General features: G+C 44.3%; 2 protein-coding genes across 6 annotated transcripts in view; one reads left to right on the top strand and one right to left on the bottom strand.

The window, feature by feature from the left end:
* Window positions 1-13344, bottom strand: part of LOC119375326 (transcription initiation factor TFIID subunit 4) — a 93975-nt gene extending 80631 nt beyond the window's left edge. For all 5 annotated transcript variants that reach the window (XM_037645507.2, XM_037645514.2, XM_037645523.2 and 2 more), the window contains exon 1: window positions 12249-13344. In XM_037645507.2, the coding sequence (XP_037501435.1) occupies window positions 12249-13340 (1092 nt within the window). In that variant the 5' untranslated portion in view covers window positions 13341-13344. The remainder of the gene's footprint in view (window positions 1-12248) is intronic.
* Window positions 13345-13577: 233 nt separating this feature from the next.
* Window positions 13578-20318, top strand: part of LOC119375403 (protein LSM14 homolog A-B) — a 34269-nt gene continuing 27528 nt past the window's right edge. Inside the window, exons 1-2 of the mRNA XM_037645585.2 lie at window positions 13578-13862; window positions 16763-16938. Coding sequence (XP_037501513.1) covers window positions 13742-13862; window positions 16763-16938 — 297 coding nt within the window. The 5' untranslated portion in view covers window positions 13578-13741. The remainder of the gene's footprint in view (window positions 13863-16762; window positions 16939-20318) is intronic.

Genomic DNA, 20318 nt, shown 5'->3' with positions numbered 1-20318 from the left:
AGATTTACAAATCTTCTGCAATGTCTGCAAAATCTTCTGCAAATCTTGTCTTCATTGTCATTTTAAAATGATTTGTAATGATTTTTTTTTAATTCAAAATGCAGATAAGTCACAGCTTTAAAGCGGGGTAACTAGATGTAACTGCTTTTTGCTATCAAGAAACACTTTCATACCCTTGTCACACGACACATGTAATGCCATTCGCAGCAAATGTGCTTAGATGTTAACGCCATTTTTGGTGCTGCTACACAGGCATAGCGAATGACATTCACAGCTAATGGCATTCATCTATCGAAAGTGTTTTCTGAACTGATGCGTGCCAGGCCCGTAGCCAGGGGAGGGGGCCTAGGCGCCCCCCCCCCCTTGAAATTTTGATAGAGGGGGGTGTTCTACTGCAAATAAATAATGAAAATAGGTGTTTTTCTCGCATAGTGAAGGCTTTCAGCAAGTGCCCCCCCACCGAAAAAAATTCCTGGCTACGGCCTGATACAGGCACAACATGCGTAATCTCAACAAAAAATTACAAAACCGATAAATTAAAGCAAAATATATTCGAAGTAAAGGTTCTTATTATTGGCTGTTTTTAACTTTTTGGTAACTTTCTGACATACAGCACAGTACTTGAAGCAATTTGCGGAACTATATTCTTTTCTCCAGACTTTGACATAAAACCAACACCACCTGTCGGCCACGTTTACAAATGCTCGTCTGTTCTTTCTTCTTTTTCAATCCCTCCATGTTATTTTGGTGGAACAATGCCGCGGTAGCAAGGTTTGATTTCGCACGTGATATCTATTCACCAGACATTGAAGCAAACTCTGCAGTTCTTTCAGTGGATAATAATAAGCAAAAAGTGCACTGCACTGACAACAATTGCAAGTCAATTGCAAATGTCATTCTGTATACCTGTGTAGACAAGGAACACAAGACCACAATGACATTCAAAATGAATGTCATTTACTGCAAATGACATTACATGTGCCATGTGACAGGAGTATTACAGTAGTCACTTGGAAGACAACGAATATGCCAAAACATGTTTTGTTACAAGATACCTTCACTCTCAGCTTAGTGCATTCCAAGAATGGGTTGATCAATCATTACATGATGTAAAGCCATTCATAGAACAATATGCTCGCTAGTATGCTACACTTCAGTCAGCAAGGAAACTTCTTTTGTAATAATCATAACATCATGAGTTTCACTGTCACTCCAAAGCGTTGAGTGTACAACATTATACTGTCACGTTTTGAAATACTATTCCTCCTGAGAGATCATTCTGTGCAAAAATTTACACATTGATCCTCATGCTTAATAACTGTTTTTAGTCCTCAAAATTTAAGTCCACATTTCGCAACGTTATAAGGCATATCACTGCGAAAACTTGAAATGTGTGACACTGGAACCACAAAGGACTGTTCTCATTAAAGGTAACATGTTATTACATAAGCAACATGCCACTACAAAACTTGTAGACTTCGCAATAAAATAGTCAATACAAAAATGAACAAAAAATATAATCTACATAAAAAAATTTAATCATCCAATGCTATACTTTAGGACAATTAATTTCTTATGGCACAGGTTAACCTTCAGTTTTCTCCAACCAATACCAACACCTTTTTAGGATGGTGCAATTGAAGCAAGCAAGCACGAAATTATTCTCATTTTTAAAGGGCCTACAAAGCTACGCCAAACAGCCCATTTCTGTTTCAAATAATACTTAACATTTCAGCCATGAAGGCATGCATTTATTTTGATTGCTTATGCAATCACCCAGCATTATGAGTAGCATGCCAGGCAATCAGGCTGGCTACAACTCCAACATATCGTTAAAGTATCTCTCTCTCAAACACCCACAATCCTGAGTGAACATCACCATACTTTACAATCTCTCACTAATTTCATCACCACATCCTCATCTGCAACTTCTGACCACCTTCCATTCCAGTAGCAATCACCTGTTTTGAAATAATACGCCCTGCCCAGCTCATTGCCTCTTTTTCTTAGCCTCAATTACATTATCTACTCACATGCAATTTATAACCATACTGCCATCTCCCTCTCTCTTTTAATGTTATGTCCACTTTCATTTACGCAGCTGTCATTAATGGGTCCCTCACCAGGCCCAATTGCAAACTCTGGTTAAATACTGGAAATTGTAAAGTTCTGTCCTGGGAGCATTTTACCAAAAGAATTTTTCAAACTGGTCCATTACTGGACGTATTAGAAGAAATTGGTATGTCATTTACCATGCCTCCTGAAGGCAACTTTCACTGCCAAAACATAAAACCTCCCCTTTTGATTTGGGTAGCATCAAAGCAGCTTAGCTCTCTTGCATTCTCTCAAGTGCCATAAGGGAGGGAGCATGTCATGTTGACATGACGTGCACTGCCTCCTTTTTCCTTGTTTCTACTTTGCTTCTCAGCTCACTCACAGCGCTGGGACTGTGTATGCCATATTGGATCAAGAACTGAAGTCACGTGCTATGGTCACTGACATTTCACAACCAGTATGGCTACGGACACGACTACAAATAGCCACGAATGTTCCAATGAGTGCATGTCACATATACATACATGTTAGCCTTCACTCACTCTTGAAATGCAGCTAAGGGCACTTGGCGTCCTATTTTAAACTCTTCTCGCACCATGCAGGCATTTCATGATTTGCGGACACAATCACTACCAAGCGATCTACATGTCAAGCTCGTTTTTTTTACAATGCTCAAACATGGTGGGGGGGCCATTTAACGAGTTCGGAGCACCTTTGAAATGTCTAACTCATTTTCATTCTCTCACAAATTTCATTACGAAGATTCGCCTTCATGGTTACATGGCAGATTATCACATTTATTTGCCACTTCCAGAGATGCAACAGCCGGAATAGGATTTGGAGCAATTTTTGGAGCAGCAAAATGTTGCTTTTGGAGCACAAAAATCCAAATTTGGAGCAGGTTACGAAAAAAAACCTGAATTTCTTAGCCCGAAATACCAAATTTGGACCAGTATAACAAAGAAGGCTTATTTTTAGAAAAGAAACCAAAAATATGTAAACCATTCAACATCGGCTAATTTGTGCGCAGTGCACGTGAACACTGCTACTTCAATAAAAGTAGTGTGTTGAGCCTCCCCACAGTGCGAACAATGACGAAGTCCACATTAGCATTTGCAGAACCTGTCAAATAATTCGACGGGCACTGGAAATGCTAATGTGGGCCTGCAAACCTGCCAACCTGGAAATTTGGGAGATTCGTAAAGCAGTAGCAAGTGGGGGAGCAAAAAAGAAAACTGGCATACGCTTTTGTTTATTTTCTCAAGGCCGCAGAAACGCCACACACACCAGCTCCGAATGGTTGCCAATAATTTTTTAGACGTCAGCGATCATACTAGTACTCTTAACTACGCGGCACGTGCACGAATGAGTAATTAAGGAACAAAATGTGCTGTGTCCCTGACAGCTAGTACTAATAGCCCCTTCTAAATCTTAGTATGTTTTTCCGCAGGACACCACTGTACTGCACCAAAAGTGGCGTAAAAAGCGTTCTGCACGCAATAAAATAAGCATAAGGAAATTTGAGAAGTACTGTCCTTTTCTATTGCGATAGCAACTATATCGACACTCTCGACGAGTTTTTGCCGTCATATCCCGTATAAAGTCCAAATTGATAACATATGCCTGTGCATAGTATGTTCTACCGCGGGTGAAAGCGTGCGAATGCGGGTGACGAACGCGGCTGAAGCAGAATCAAACGAGCCAGCCCATCTCCGTCGCTCGGAGGGCGTATGCGATAACACCACTCCGCTTGGGAAGCCTGCCATCAAAGCATAGAGGAAATGCCCCGCCCGTCTTCAACGAGCATGAAAAGACGCGAGAGGGGGGCGGGGGGGGGGGAGGCTGTCGCTCGAGTATAACTTTGAACTTTGATTCTAAGGCCACGGTCGCGATCGCTGGCACGCGCGCTATCTCGGCAGCCATCAGCGGGCGGCTTGCATATCCTGCTACGTGCCGCGCTCTCAATGCAAAGACACTGTGCAGAAAGAGCGTCTTTCCCTGGATCGGCCGTATTCTCTTACACCAACGTTTTGTAGAGCTACGCGAGATCGGATACAAAAGAGTTTGCTGCCAGCCTCACTTCGTATACATTACAATTTGTTACTATCGCATTCATTGCTTCGTCCTTGCGGTGAAACTGACTTTTTTTTTCTTTCGCAAGGGGTTAGGGTTAGGGTCTGCGCATCTGTATTGGATGACCATGCCCACACTGCAGATGACCAACGCGGCCTCCATTTCTTGCTCAAATTTGCGCAACTGAGAAAATTTTAAGCTGGTCAGGCATTTTGGCGCAGCGTGGCGCAATTTTAACCAATTTCACGGTTTTGGCTCAGCTTGGCGCAAAAATAAGGAATTGTATCAAATTGGCGCAATTGGCGCAGCTGTTGCATCCCTGCACTCCTAGAAGTTCCTTGGCCAGGCTATTGAACATACTTTAAAATCCCGAGCAAATGCCCCCCTACAATGAAAGATAATCCAAAAAGATTTGGAGGGGGGCCCTGCTCTGTCACTGGTCAAAATACAAGATGGCGGCGGAAGAGCTGCACGTGCTTGTAATGAAGTGCTCTATTGAATACGCATGAATTCACTGTCATTACGCGCCCTCGTCAGGCAAATAAAAACAGCGAATGAAACAGCGAAAATGACAGGAGGGCAGGGGGGGTGGGGCGCTTGCTTGGTCCATTGGCGCATATTTCAAATCTCCCGAAAAAGGGAGGGGGCCGCTTGCTCGGGTAGGGGCGCTTGCTTAGGATTTTACGGTAGTTTATTTTTTCACATTACTCTTGAAAAATTCGTTGTAAGTTTTATTCAGAATCACTTAATAGGGCATTATCTGTAAACTGCAAGTCAATGGAGTGCTGACACATTTTTGAATTCGAAGTCAATATATCAATATTGCTGAAGATTTTTGTATATGTGGCTATTTTCTGAAGCAGGCCTCTTAACAACAGCATTAACCCCGAATTCTAAAACTTGTGTAAATGAAGTTTGTCAGTGCACTTAGTTGGGCCAGTTGGTTCTGCATGTCGATGAAGTGGATGCGCTTGAAAGAGGAGGACGAAGAAGATGGCTGCTTTTGATCAGGTATCAACTGTAAACACAGTTTGGAAGATATTGACTTTTAGCTGCTGCACTTAGTAGCTTACACTTCAATAATCTAAGACGAACCTTGAAACACAGCATGACATCAGTGAACCTCTGAACAACTCAACAAGGACTGCTAACATCCATCATAAACATGCACTGTGATGCATATAGAGCACATTCATTTGGGCTGGGTGGTACATCTTGTCCAAGAGAGAGGGAGACTTTACTAGACGTCAGATCATAATGGGGCTCCTCCACTAAGCAAACCAGAGCAAGCTGGTTGGCACAAACCATCGAGGCCAGCCGTGACTGCCAGTGCATTGGAGGGGGGTTAGGATAATATGAAGATGTGATGGCAGTGGGGCAGGAGAACAGAATGTGCTCCACGTTTGCATAGGGGCAGGCACAATTTGGGCCATAAGGTATAGGAAGAGTTGAGTTGATGTGATGAATGTACTGAACTGTATGGTTCTCATTGTATGTGTTTGTAAGGTATAGTTAACAGCAGATGTGGTGGAGGTATTGTAGGAATAGAGTGTTGGAGCTGTGCACAACGTTGCTTTAGGCACCACTCGTAAAAAAATGCTGTGGTTGGACGTGGTTAAACAAAGCTCATCAATCAATAGCAGCAACTATTGCAGAAAGCATGCTACGTCGGCACCTCCACGCGGTAAGCAGCAGTACACTGTCCTTATTTCTCTTCGTATTGCCGACACGAGTGTTGTGTGACAGAAGTTGAGGTCTTGAGGCGTGCGCACCCACTGGCTCTCCCTGACCGACAGACAGAGGTGAACGGGGGAGGAAAACAAAATAACATTGTGCATTTTCGTTGCTATAACGATGCACATGTGAGAAGGTAGAGGCGGAAAATGACCTTGGCTGAGCTTGAAGGTGAAACGCATGCATCCAACCGTTTTCTGGGATTGTACAGGGAGAAGTAGAGCTATCACTCTATTATGCCTCATCCGCCATGGGTGTGTCTCGAGTCTCACCTGGATACAAGTCTCGTAGGCCAGCTGGTTAGCTAGCTCATTACCAGTAATACTGGCAGCCATGGCCAGGAACCCGCACCACCACAAGTGAAGCAGGAAAACATTGCAAAAGGGCAGAGGAAACTATTGCTAAGGTCTCTCCTTACCCAGCATGAAATAACGTTTCATCTCTTATGGTGTCATACAATAAAATTTTTGACAGCAAGACACTGGAAAAAGAGGCACAGAACAGAGCGCTGAGAGGGTGAGCACAGCCAGCCAACACATATATCCCGAAATGCTAAACTGCTGAAGGTTAAGAAAATGTTGCTTGTGCGCTGTTCACGGTAGTACTAAACAATTTTGCACTTTTCAAAATCAGGGCGCAACAGCACTTCTGACAAACGATAGGCCACAAGATGACTTTGCAGGAAACCTTCAAGTGAAGCTACATGTTCACAGAGGCAGTTGTGGCTGGCCCACTGCAACAGCGATTACACATCAGCAAATGTTGTATACAAACTGCATGTGACACAACAAATGATGAGCATGCTTCTTAGAACAAGGCAGTTTCATGCTTAGCTCTCGACTAGCTATCCCACATAATGCATCAAGTTTGTTTGAACACCAAGTATTTAACTATTTGCAAAATGTTATGGGACATGCAGTGCACATAGTGGGATCACAGGAATCCTTTATCAGTGGATGCTGCAATACTTGATACTGTTTTGTAACATTTTTCATTTCACTGGCTAAATACACAGCAACACTACACCAGGCATTGCTCAGCTAGTTGGCCAGCCTGTGCTGGAAGGCTTTGTTCAACAGTGTGCTCACACGAGCGCATGAGAGCAGCTCATAAAACATGTTTACATGATGCCTTGTTTTAAACTTTCTGAATGTGCAGACGAAAAATCTTTATTTGAGTGAGGCACATAGCTCCAGCACACGTGACCAAGCTTAAATACTGCCTCCATATCTAAAAATCTTATCCAGTCAACACAGAGCTCAACTTCACCGTCTTATGCATCTTTGTACTGTACCATGCAGTTCAAAACTCTGCTGTTCGACACGATGCAGATACACATGGGAGTAGGAGACAACAGGCCAGCACCAGTCTCATTTTAAAGTTTATTTTTTCCTCACTGCTAATCCTCTAGGCAAGGGAAGTCTACCTCGCATTTTCTATATTCTCAATAGTTCTTTCAGTCTTATGCTTACTACAGAAGAGCGTGAGGCAGGACAGAGGACAGGAAACAGCTTGTTGAAATAGGAGACGACTCAATGCATAGGAGTTTTTGGTGCCAAAGTGAGGCTGTTATACCATGTCTTATATGCACTGACTGGTACATTTTTCGGGCATCAGTGATTTGCAATGTCCCATTACCACCCCCAGCTGTGCCCATAACGACATCTCAGAGCTCCCTTGACATCCAAATGCAGTCAACTCAAACTAAAAACTAATGCACTGGTCTGACAGCTATGACAGCCACAACCTGCTAGAACAAAAATAAAGGGAAATGGTGTCAGCACTCCTTTCAAGAACGATATGTTTTCTGCTGCTTATGTGGTCTGGTTAACTTTTACTAGTATTATATACCAGTTTCAAGCTATCAGAAAGTGGCTTACACCTATTTGTTGAGAGTGATTAGAGCCGTCAAAACTTCAAACACATTATCTTCTTACAGCAACAAAGATGAGCTCCCCCATTACAAGATGGTTACCATCCAGAATTCACCAATGCAATGAAACAAGGTCAGACAGTCATGAAAACTGCTGACAGGTGCCAGTACAAAGAAATGTGCGGAAACCACCAACAAATATTGCCAGTGTAAATGAATAGGCAAATATATATTTGCATATTCACTTACAGCTTCCAGTACAAAAAGTTGTGTAGAAACCATCAACGAAGATCATCAAAGTAAATGATTGGACAAATGTGATTTTTCCTATTTTCTTATTCTTGTGGGCATTCTTCCTCAGTACAACTACTTTTACACTCTTCTAACGGTTCTTGTGTGAGGATCTGTTTGAGATGCACTTTAAAGCAAATTTCAAAATATTACACTTTACTCAACAAATTATGTCCCTAAAGGCATCTATATGTTTTACACTGACAGTATTTATATACAGTTTGTTGCTTCATTGCCTGATTCCACAGTAAACCAGAGCTGTTAACAAGCAAACCTGCAGCGGCAGTAGCAGTACTACTGCTGTAGCACTACTACTATCACTCTAGTACTGCTACTACTGCTACCACAAGCTTAGTACTACAGTACTAAGCTTGTGGTAGGAGTACTGGGCACCTACTGTCACAGCTGGCATTGTACATGGAGGAATGCAACAGCCTCAAGAGGCAACACAAACATGACCATTTGTCATTTGTTGATTAGTTGAGATTGCACAGTTAAGTACAGCAGTTCCAGTGTTTTGAAAGTTATTTGAATCCTGAATTGCTTGAAATAGTGAATGACTGTATGAGATATCTATACAACATTATATTGGCTGCCACTAACTATCACTCTGTCCTGTTCAAGTACTGGATAGCAATCCAGCATGTCCTTTGTTAACCTACCTGCCTTTGCACCTTCATTTTTTAATCTATATTTGAACAAGAGTGGCATCTGGATTCAAACCCTACCAATAGCTTTTGCTAAACCCAATACAGAAGTGTTTGCACTCTTAAGTACTACAGCCACAATTTAACCTTCCTTCTAGATGACATGCATATGGAAAGCTTGTCTGAAGATGTTTGCAAGAACAGAGTATCAACATCACGGCCCAACATCAAGCCACATCAACATTTGTAGGCTTGCAGCATTAAGATCCTCTACATACTTCAAGAAAAGGTGTTCTAACAAGCCTTTTAGTCATCAGAGATAGCCATCTTGCGTGGTATAAAGTAGCTAATTATTCTTTATCATCCACAACTTATGAATAGCCAGTTTCAATGATAGGTGCAGTGCAGCTCAGATCTGGTAAAATGGAAAACAGAATTGTTGCATTATGTTACTAACAGCGCAAATAAGGACGAAAGACCAGGAAGAATCGGCGCTTGTCTGTGATTCTTCCTGGTCCTTCGTCCTTTTTTGCGCTGTTAGTAACACTATGGATCACCAACTTGCCCAACGAATCGCTATCTTATGTTGCATTATCCCAGTCATATTCTGACATTTGCCTTTTTCCAGGAATTATATTCACTATAATCTTGTTATTTTTACATATCGTGACGCGAATTAATAAGGTGATGAAACGTCGACTGTAGCAACCCAGCCATTTTCATGCGTATGTATCTACCGTAGCACTGTTCGCTTAGTTGTTAAAGGTACAAAATGGCAACATTAACCGCCCAATATGGTAGCACCGAAACCCATCCATAAAATAATCCATGAGGCAGTGCCATTTCATAGTGTGAAATTCATACTTATCACATGGTTATCACAGGATCACCACTAGATGAGATCAGCATGCAAAGAGCTCTAAGTAAGCCAAACAGCTTGCCCATCAAAGACCAGACTTGCTCCTTCTAAATGTTTCTTGCTTTCTACTTTTAATTTTCACACTAAGCACTAGGCTCACGGAGACTGCGTACTTATCAGAAAGAGCATTTCTGAAACAGGTGGATCTTTTACTTAAGTATATATGATATGACATTAAAGACTGTGCTTATTAGGCTGTATCTTGTCCTGTATAACGACAGAAGCAGTGCCTTAAGGGGCTGTTCAATCAGCATATTCAACATTACTTGAAGGGGGGAAAAAATTTGCGCAACTTTTTCTCCCCAAAATTCTTTCTTTATACTGACTAAGTATAAAACCCCATTATTTATATGCAGTACTCTGTTTTTCTCAGTTATAAAAATGTATCATGCATTTTCTCACACAAGTATCCATTACATTGATATCACGCAAGCCCCTGTCCCAAGATAGGCGATGAAAAACAATGAATTTGTGCTTGAATTTAGGAGGAACCTTCATTTTTAAACAGGAGCTGTGGGTTTTTGTTGTGGTAAAGTGTTTTTGAAGGATCGAACATAGGCACAACAAAGTAAGAGAGACTTGTGACAAGAATGACAAAATTAAAAGTAGCAGCTCTACTAGTGACATTCAAGACTTCATATTAAATTACAATGTAAGTAAGTGACTTTGAAACAAGTACAAAGGACAAGCAGCAATCTATCCTTAGATGAACATAATTTTTCCTTGATGTGACCCCTGCTTATACAATTTCTAATTTCTCAAAAATATTTACTTGCTTCTCAGACTTTGTCCTGTAGTTTTATTTTCTTCATACCTAAGCATTCTCCTCTCTTTGATAACAGTAATGAAAAAGGAAATGCTGTTCTATTGACCTATGAGGAGCACATGAAAAAAAATCAGATCCTTCTGAAGGACCACTAAGCCAATTAACAATCGACACTTTTCTCACACTATTTTTGAGTCTTCACAGGCGATACTGTGATGCTAAAGGAAAAAACAATGAGGGTGTTGCATCCTCCTTTCTTAGCAATTTGTTTCTGCCGTTCTGTAATAAGCATCTGTGCTGACTTCCCCAATTAGCTGTGATTTAAGGTCAAGGCAAAATTAGGACTAGATGGCAAAAAGCATATTCATATAATGTATTCATCATGGTGGCTCAAGCAACTGCAAATTGCACCATTCATGAAAACCCAGCTGATGCACAAGAACCAGTCATGACTACAACTCAGAGAGGTGGAGAAACCAGCCTACTATTGCCTATAAGTTTAAATTTTATACTGAAGCACAGACAGCAACAAAATGGCACTTTTCTTGGTTTTTGTTCATATTCTTTTCTATAGGGGGTATTCATGTGACATCATCAGCAAGGCGTGCTAATGCAGCATCCACCATAGCCATGGTTGCGCGAGCATGTTTGTCATAGGATAACCAAGGTGCTAGGCCGCACGTGTTGTTTTGATATCTTTTCTCGTGACATCAGACTGTTGTATGTCAGTTTGCTGAATGACCACGGCTATGTTGGCAGGATGTAGGCAGTCGCTGGTACCGCCTGGCGGGCCCGAGCTCAGTGAATACCTCCTATACTATGTATAAAAAACCCATCATTTGTATGCACTGTTCAGTTTTTGTCATTTGTAAAAGTACATTGTGCATTTTCTGAATGCACACGACAGGTAGGCCCAAGTCGATCATTCATATGATGGCAGCACCACGTGTGGTCTGGCTGCAGGTACTCACATGACGGACTGAAAAAGCATGATGGACTAACAGTGCAGGACGCCTTGCTTTGTTTACAAAGCATGTGCACCACTAATACTGACATAGTGCTGCAGCAACGAAAAACACAATAACGATGCATATGCCAACTTCCTTTTCCTCCGAAAAAATATATGTATTTTTCCCCTCCTCACAATTTCTCCACAGGAGTCTCACCAACATACTGCAGTTATGTTACTTTGAACACAGAAATGCAACATGAGCTACATAAACTGAATTAGATTATTCACGAAATGAAAATATGCTGCAACAACTGTGCTGCTTCTACCGTTCTCCATTAAAACAGCTTAACTTGTTTTACATAACTAACTTGTGAAATGTATGGCATGGTTACAACAGGAAAGAAAGGAAGCCTGTAGCATCTTGCTGACCCACAATTCGTACTTTTCTTTCAGCACCTATGGTGTATCACACTCCACAATAATTGATTCATAAATGCCACCGAAGCTTCATTCCCCAAAAGGCCACCAGTTTGATGTGCAGAAACCAGGGACAGGTGAATCACGAAATCGATCTTGGGCGCTTGAAAAGAAGTAACAACCAAAAACATGAAAACATGTTTTTGACTGTTTTTGATGCTTCGACACCACATCGGAATTGCAGGTGTTCCCCATTTGCCCATGAACCTCGTGAAAGCCAAGGTAACACCACGCTAGCTGCGTTCTCAGCAACAGTGCAAAGGAGCCAGAGAATGCAACGCTCCATCTCACGGAGGCGCTTTCGTCGACCCGTAGCTGGAACACCGCCTTGGGATTGACTGTCACAGGTGACAAGACACGCGCAACTCGGGAGCGCGCGAAGGGGGAAGAGGGCATCGCCGCTGAAGATTGTGTGTGATCATCGTTATGTAAGGCGACCGAACACGGGCAAGACGACGTACCTGAACGGACGGAGCTCCTGGTCGGGCAGCCAGCATCTGCGGAGCCAACCGCACAGGGCTGCCGATGACGACCCGGGGCGCCAGCGTCTTCTGGCCGACGACGCTTGGCGCTCCGGGCCGGCCAGGGTTCACGTTGACGATCTGCACGCCCGGTGGTAAGATGCTAGGACTGGACACAACCTGCGTGACAACGCTAACGGGCTGCGGACCGGCCTTCGACGCCTGAATGACGCCCGCAGCGGGCGAAGAGCAGCGCAGGAACTCTTGGCCCACCGAGGAGGCGGTCGGCGGCTCCTGCTTGATGAGGATCTGCGGCTTGAATGCGGCCTTCGGATCCTTCGGGTCGACGACGATGCGTGGCTTGGTGGGTTGGCTGATGATGAGAGGCGTTTGCTGCGAAGCCACGTTCGCCAGATTGTGAATGGCACTAAGGCCAGGAGTTGTGGCGGGCGTATGCGGGCTGGAACGGATAGCTGTGCTTCCGTTCGGGACACCCTGTATTTTCACATTGCCCCGTTGCTGGATAACAGCGTTATTGACGGCAGCCAGATTGGCCGCGTTAAAGTGGCCCTGCGGCGAATACACAATCTTTATGTCCGAGTTGCTGATCGGGCGCACAAGCGATGTGTTCAGCAAAGCCTGCTGCGTCGTGCCAGTAACTTGGTTTATGTAGCCGCTAGCTGGGAGAGCGCCAGGCAAAGTCACCATCACAGTGTTCGTTGAAGTGGCCGGCGAAGACGCGCAACTACTAACGCCAACAATGTGAGACGTGGTCGCGATCGTCTTTCCAAAGTTCGACACCACGATGCTCGGGCATGAATTTGCAAGCGCTGCAGCCACACCGTGTTTTTGTCCGTCGTGCGGCAGGCGCTGGAGACCGTCCGAAACTGGCACACTATTGACGTGATTCGTGGTTGCTGAACTGACGCCGAGTTCTTGATTCGGAGCATGAATCCCAGAAGATGAGAGTTGTGACTCTAAAGACCCTACTAATTCGCTTACTACTGACTCATCCACATCTGTGGTTAGCATTTCCTCTAGAGATTTGGCTGACGCCATTTTCGAGTTACAACTGAAAAATAAAGTACGCATGCGTGTCCCCGCCGACAGGGAATTGTGGGTAGCGCCGCGCTAATACCAGTATCGGGCATGCTCTGTCCTGGCAGAATAATTTTCACAGCTCGCTTAAACAAAGCTTATATTTAAAATAGAAACGTAATTCTTACTATTTTTTCATTTTTATTTAAGTTTTTGTGTCTAGAGTTAAAATTTTCAGCTTTTTATAACTGCACTCGGTTGAGATGAATGTGCGTATTAGGACAATGCTACTTTGCATACTGCTTTCGATGGTGGCGCCTCCTTGGCCGGTTGCGTAAAAACGGGTTCAAGACCGCCATTTCCTCATCCCATGATTAGACCCCGATTGTGTCCGTTAGGTCACGGTAATCTATTGTGATCCTGCTGGCAGCACGTTATTTGTTCCAGTGTTCACAATGAGTACCGGTATACCGTACTTAGGCAGCAAAATAAGCCTAATATCAAAGTCGGAGATTCGGTATGAAGGCATTCTGTACACAATTGATACCAAAGAGTCAACCGTCGCTTTGGCTAAAGGTCAGTATCGGCGTCCTGTCTTGTAGTGCATCGAACGTTTGAGTCTTTGCCTGCATATATGTGCAAAATTTATTTCGTTTGCTGTGGTCGTTGCTTTGAAACATTTAGAATTGTCACGTGCCTGCTGCTTCCAGGAAACTGTACAGTACAAGTGCAAGCAGTAGGAGTTGTCGGCGCTAACTGCGTCCAGTGTTTGACTCTTTGAGGTGCCACAAAAGTAGCACAGAGTACAATTTTGGGCGGGTAAACATGTAGCTGGAATTTCTTTGCTACTGTTCTAAAAAAAGCTGGAAGTTGAGCTGGTTTGTCATTCCTGCGTTGTCATTTTTAGGCTTACGGTTACGGTACGTTATCAGAGTGAAACTGCGAATTTGCATTTGTGCAAAACGTGCTACGGATATGCCAGTGTCTGCATATCAAAGCGCAACACCGCAGAACACACGCACGTGCAATGTTTGCCAATTTGCACGCGTGTTCGCAAGACTTCACGGGGAAAGTTTAGCGTTTTGCTGCTCCCCCTCTCCCTCTTTGTTGTGAAGTTGACAACTCTGTTTTCGCTTGTGTGCACTGCATTTACGTTACGCTGCGTTTTCCTTCGAACATGTGTTGTCATTCGGCCGTTTTCGTTCGTATTCATTCTTCCATGCGTGCATGTTGGACAGTATTCCTGCTGTTGTTCCCACTTGCTGCCGTAGTTTTGCATTTCTTAATGCGTTGCCCACTGCGTGTGCACGTGCTTTTTAAAAATTCCCTGGTTCGCGTTCTCGCTCATATAGGGCAATGTCGGTATGAGACCGTAGCTCTACTTGATTTAATTTCGAATGTTATAGCTGTTCTCGCGTCTGTGTGGTGTCCCGAGACCGCTTGCACCATACCGTTCTGTATGCGTCGGCACAGCGTTTTCTGTGCCTCGTAGATACTTGCAGTAGTTCATTTTGGGTATCCCTATAGAACTTCTGCAATGTGCACGGTCGTCAGTTGGCAGTTTCTAAAGTCCCCGCCAGCGGAGGCGAATAACCTTTAGTTGACGTAAAACAAGCACACCCGACGTCGCGGAGTTATCGTGAACTACCGAGCGTTGGCGCGTCTGGACGATTTCGCACGTGCACGGCCGCGTTTCAGAAAACGCATGTCACCGTTCTGAAACGGTCGCGCCAGTATCGTATCGAATTTCGCACTAGTTTTATCATACGAAGTGAAGGCCATGGAGTTCAGCGATGGGAGCCACATTTCATTTTTCGACTTTGAAGTTGAAATATGTTGCATTTTAGCCCTTAGCTGTCGGTCGTACTTATTCATAGCATCCCTTGTAATTTAGCCTCTGAAGTTTGTTGCAAACAGATAACCCTGTGTGTATACCAATTTTTAGTTTGTCCTGCCAGTCTTTAAAGGAGCTCTTCGGCACAAATTAAATGGGCCATTTTCTGTGCTTATTCTGGTATGCTGCAAATAAGAACACTGAAAAGTTTTCGTTTTATTGAGAGAAACCATTGTGATAAGTGTCAGTGTAGCTTGGGCCCTCGTGCTCGACCAGCACGAGGAAGAGAAAGGTGAGGTCAGAATATTAACAGCTGGCCCACGAAAAAGTGCTGTGTGTGCTTCTTCATTACAATGGCGGACTAAGTGAAATGCAAAGGAAATTATTTTTGTTCTCCCTTGCTCGGTTATTAAACCAGTGTACTAGTTCCCTTGCACCAGTTTCCATATATTTCTGTTCATCTCTTTATCCAATACTGCACACTCCATTGCTACAGAAGGCAGTCAAAAGAGCGTTTCAGGGTCCCGCCACAGCAGCACTGTCAACTCAAACTGGTTTCAAAGACCACAAGTACCCTTGGACACACTTTCAGCTCATTTCAAGTCTGTTTTGCCATGTACAGGCTCGTCCACTCTTAAAGTGAACACAGCTCTGCGTGGCCGTGCTCGGTGGAGCGCAGGCGCACAGTTGTTCTGGCATCATCTGCTACCACACTGGGGCACGCTGCTCTTGCTTTGCTGTGAAATACGGCATGAGGGGCGTGTCCCTGTGCACCTGCACCGCTTCAGTTCATGCACTGCTGCGACGGATGCACTGGCGCTCTAGAGCACTGCCACACTTCGCAGTGTTCACCCTCAGAGGGGATGAGTCTGTACCTTGCAAGCTCTCGCTTAGTACTGGTAGGTGCTATAAGTGTCTGTATTTTCTAGAGAGAATATGTACTGCTCAGTATGTAGCATCAACAACATTGTATACTGGCTTGGATGCGGAAGGCTCCTCAGTTTGCTATGCTGTTACACTTGTCCATTAGCAATCGCGATTGTAGGAATCTGCTCATTCAACTTTGGAGCTTGTAGAGAGTAAAGCACAAGCTTATTGTTCATGTGTAGCCTATGATTTGGAGAAAAAGCCTAGGCGCTTATTCACCACCAGCAGAAAGAGGCACAAGAACCTCTTTCTGCTGGTAGTGCTTAGGCGTCTTTTTTTCTTGATATTATGTACCAACTAGCCCAGCAACAAGTTCTAAGTAGCCTAGGAGTTCCTATCTTCGCATGTTTCCTAACTTTTTTGTGCCTATTTACTTCACTATGTGAAATGGTAGTGTTTTTGAGCTAGCTTGGAAGTTCTGGCAGGACACTGCCAGAAGTTGAAACTCTTATTGCTTGTGGAGGGTAAATTTCCTTGCCAAGTTATTATCCATCACTGGAGATCGATAGCAGTGTATTAGTTTTGTAGATGTACGAAGCATGGAACTTAATTTAAACTTTGTGCCATGTGCTTGTCTCTCCTTGCCCAAAACAGCCACATTTCATTACATGAAGGCAGTTATGCATTTTGCAAGCCTGAATGAAGTTTGCTCTACGTTTTTGGTTGATCACCACTTCGTCAACCAGTAACCCTTGCTATCTCACCTTATGTGCAGTGCGGTCCTTTGGCACTGAAGATCGCCCCACTGATCGGCCAGTGGCACCTAGAGATGAAGTTTACGAGTACATCATCTTCAGGGCCCATGACATCAAAGATCTCAGAGTGTCGGAGCCTCCTAAACCACAGTCAACATTACCTGGTGGCCTAACAAATGACCCTGCTATTGTTCAAGTAAGTGCCTGTATTCGTTAGATGTTCATGCCCCATTAGAAGAAACTGGCATAGCACTAAAGGCATTTTTCACCAGCACAATGCTTCTCTGGAACAGCAGCACACACCCGCATTAGGTGTGGTAATCGCTGATCACTTGTTAATCAGTTAAGCATCTTCGATGAATCTCTTTACTTTGATGAGAGTGAATTCTGAAATCTTGCTGGAATGCCAAGAGCTGTGATTGTAATGCTGCAATGGGTGTATTGAGGGAGTTCAGGCATTAATCTAGTGTCGATCGATTTCTGGAGTTCCAAGTACTGCTGCACTATAGCTCTCCTTCACGGCGATTGATGGCACAGTGTGTCCGTGAACGGCTCGGTATGTCAAATGAAGTGCAGTAGTTCCTTCAGCAAAAAAAAATATAGTGCTACCTATGAAAAACTCCCCGTAGCAAGGAAAGCGTTAAGGAAACCTTAGTTGAAATCCAGAATGGGCAGGGCATTTAGCGGGAAGGCAAGATAACCGCTTATCATTAAGAGCAATAGGCTGGATTTCATCCAAGAGAAGCGAAATGTCTGAGGGGGAGGCAGAAACTTGGGTGGGCGAACTACAGAAGTTTGCAAGGATAACGTGGCTGCAGCAAGAACAGCACCAGGTTTTGGCTCGAACGTGGAAAAGGCCTTTTGCCCTGCAGTGGACGTAGTTAAGCTGATGGTCACAAGTGCAGGGGATCATGACCAGATTTATAAGGGAGGCAGCTTGGTATGCCATTGGACCTTGGCCATTGACCCACCGATGTTCTCTGCAGCAGATTTGCCTTGCCTCCTTGCTCTTCAGGGCAGCACCCTGCAGTAGCGCTGCTACACTGTACATTCAAACCTGTACGTCCTGAATTGGTTGTAGGTGGAAATGAAATGGGACTGTCAATCGCACTGGTGTGCTTAGATTTAGGCAGACATTAAAGAATCCCCAGGTGGTCAAAACTTTCGGAGCCCTCCACTACAGTCTCTCTCATAATCAATTGTGGTTTTGGGATTTAAAAGAGCACTGACACCAAAATTTTGCATCTTGTTTTCTCTGCTGCGATAAGTAGTCAACGACCCACTTATCACGGCTGGAAAGCTCGTTTGCTCGAGCACGCAACCGTTAATTATTTGGACTGTTTTATAGCGCCCAGTCTCAGTTTCGGTTTCAGAGAGCACCAGGGGATGAGCGACCCAGAGTGGTGGGTATGTAAACATAGCTACACAAAACCGCGTGCACATGAGCAGGTTGTCCACAACTATTTTCAACGAATGCTTCCTGGCTGCTGCTACAATGCCCTCTGAGACATTCTAAATATGCGTCGCCCCCTCAAGATGCACTGCGGAGGCGAGGACACCAGACTTTGTACTCCCGTGCAAGTCTCATTGAAAAGGTCTGCAAGGAGAGAGTGGGAAAGAGCGCCCGCAACAATTGTGGCAGCCAACGCAGGTGGCGGTTGGTTGTTTACAAGAACACCAAAGGCACGTTTCGCGTGGTGCCGCAACGCGCACTTTACAGGTGATTTTAAGTATGTTCTAGGCTATATTATCCGTTTATATTTTGTAGATGCGTGTGTGTCCACACAAATCCATCCCACAGGTTCTCTCCTTCGAAATTTTGTCAGTGCTCCTTTAAAACCCCAACAGCTATTGTCAATAGCAAATATAAAATAGCAAAGTAGCTTCTGGGCCTGCTTGTTGCCTGCATAGCTGGTCACATTGTGAAAGAGCTTTTTTTCTTTCCCCCAGGTTTTGACATAACATTACCTGCTGCAAGATGTGCAATATGAGGTTTCACATTATGTATGTATGTATGTATGTATGTATGTATGTATGTATGTACAGTAAAACCTCGGTAATTTGTACTCGGTTAATTGGGAATCCCGGATAATTTGTATTATTTGCGCGGTCCCAAATTTTTACATGTAAATTTAACCGGATAATTGGTGCGGCCAGTCTGCGACTTCCCGGTTAATTGGCACACTAGGCCGCGACTTCCAAGATATGCAAAGGGTGTTGCGAATCTTGGAGGCTGTAACTAAAACATGCATTTTTTTTTTTTTTTTTTTGATGTACGGATCTCGAAGTCCATGTTTTTTTTTTTACCGGAAATACGTCGTAGACGCCATGTTTTAGCAATTGCCAGGCGGCGATGCGTGCGGTTGCGATCATCATCATCTCAACAGCGATGTTAGCCACTCTAGCGAAGTGAATGTTTTGTGGAGTCTTTGTGCCATTTGGATGTCGGCTGGCGAGCATTGTGCGATTCGGTGCGACTGCTCCATTTGTCTCCTGTCTCCGCTTGAGTGTCTTCCCTGTGAATTAGTTGATTGAGGTGTGCTTGGAAGGAAGATGCCGAAGTACAAGAGCTTGTCCCTGCACGAAAAGGTGTGCTTAATTGAAGAGGCCAGCAAGTCGACGGCGTCGAAAACGGCTCTCGCCGAAAAGCACCACGTGCCTCTGTCAACGCTGTGCAACATCATCAAGAATAAGGAGAAAATTCTAGATGCTTACAGCAAGACGCACTCGTCAAAGCGTACACGAGTACGCCCGCCTACGTACGCCGACGTTGAAGCAGCTCTGATCGACTGGCTGCAGAAAGCCAACGCAGCACACCTTCCTGTGAATGGGACCATATTGCGTGAGAAGGCCAACCAGCTGGCGCTGCAACTTGGACATTCTGAGTTTAAACGCAGCAATGGATGGTTTTGCCGATTTAAGGAGCGCAACAACCTGACATTCGTGACTGTTTGTGGCGAGAGTGGCAGCGCGGATCAATCTGTTGTCGACGGCTGGAAGCAGCACACCTTGGCTCCACTACTCGCCAAGTACGAAGCAGCAGATGTTTACAACCTTGATGAAGCTGCTCTGTTCTACAAAATGTTGCCTACGAAGACGTTCGCTTTGAAGGAGGCAGACATTAAGGGGCGGAAACAGAACAAAGATAGAATCACTGTTTTGTTTGGTGCAAGCATGTGCGGTGAGCACAAGCTGCCACTGCTTGTTATTGGGAAGACAGAAAAGCCTCGTTGTTTCAAAAATGCACGACTGCCATCCAAGGATGACCTGATCTATAAAAACAAGAAAGCTTGGATGATGGCTGCACTCTTTGAAGAATACGTGCGGCACCTTGACCGCAAGTTTGCGGCCGCAGGGCGCAGCGTTTTGTTCGTCGTCGATAATTGCCCAGCTCACGGTGACATTCAGAACCTGCAGGCAATCAGGCTGGTCTTTCTACCCCCGAACACGACGTCGCTATCGCAGCCGATGGACCAGGGCGTCATACACCATACCAGGAAAATATATCGCTACAATCTGTTGAAGCGAATGCTCCTTTGCTATGACAACAGAAAGGAGTATAACATTGACCTCCTC

This window comes from Rhipicephalus sanguineus, chromosome 1 (assembly GCF_013339695.2).
Source record: "Rhipicephalus sanguineus isolate Rsan-2018 chromosome 1, BIME_Rsan_1.4, whole genome shotgun sequence".
Classification (NCBI taxonomy): Eukaryota; Metazoa; Arthropoda; class Arachnida; order Ixodida; family Ixodidae; genus Rhipicephalus; species Rhipicephalus sanguineus.
Note: the sequence above shows the minus strand (reverse complement) of the source record. Positions and strands in the feature narration are given on the sequence as shown.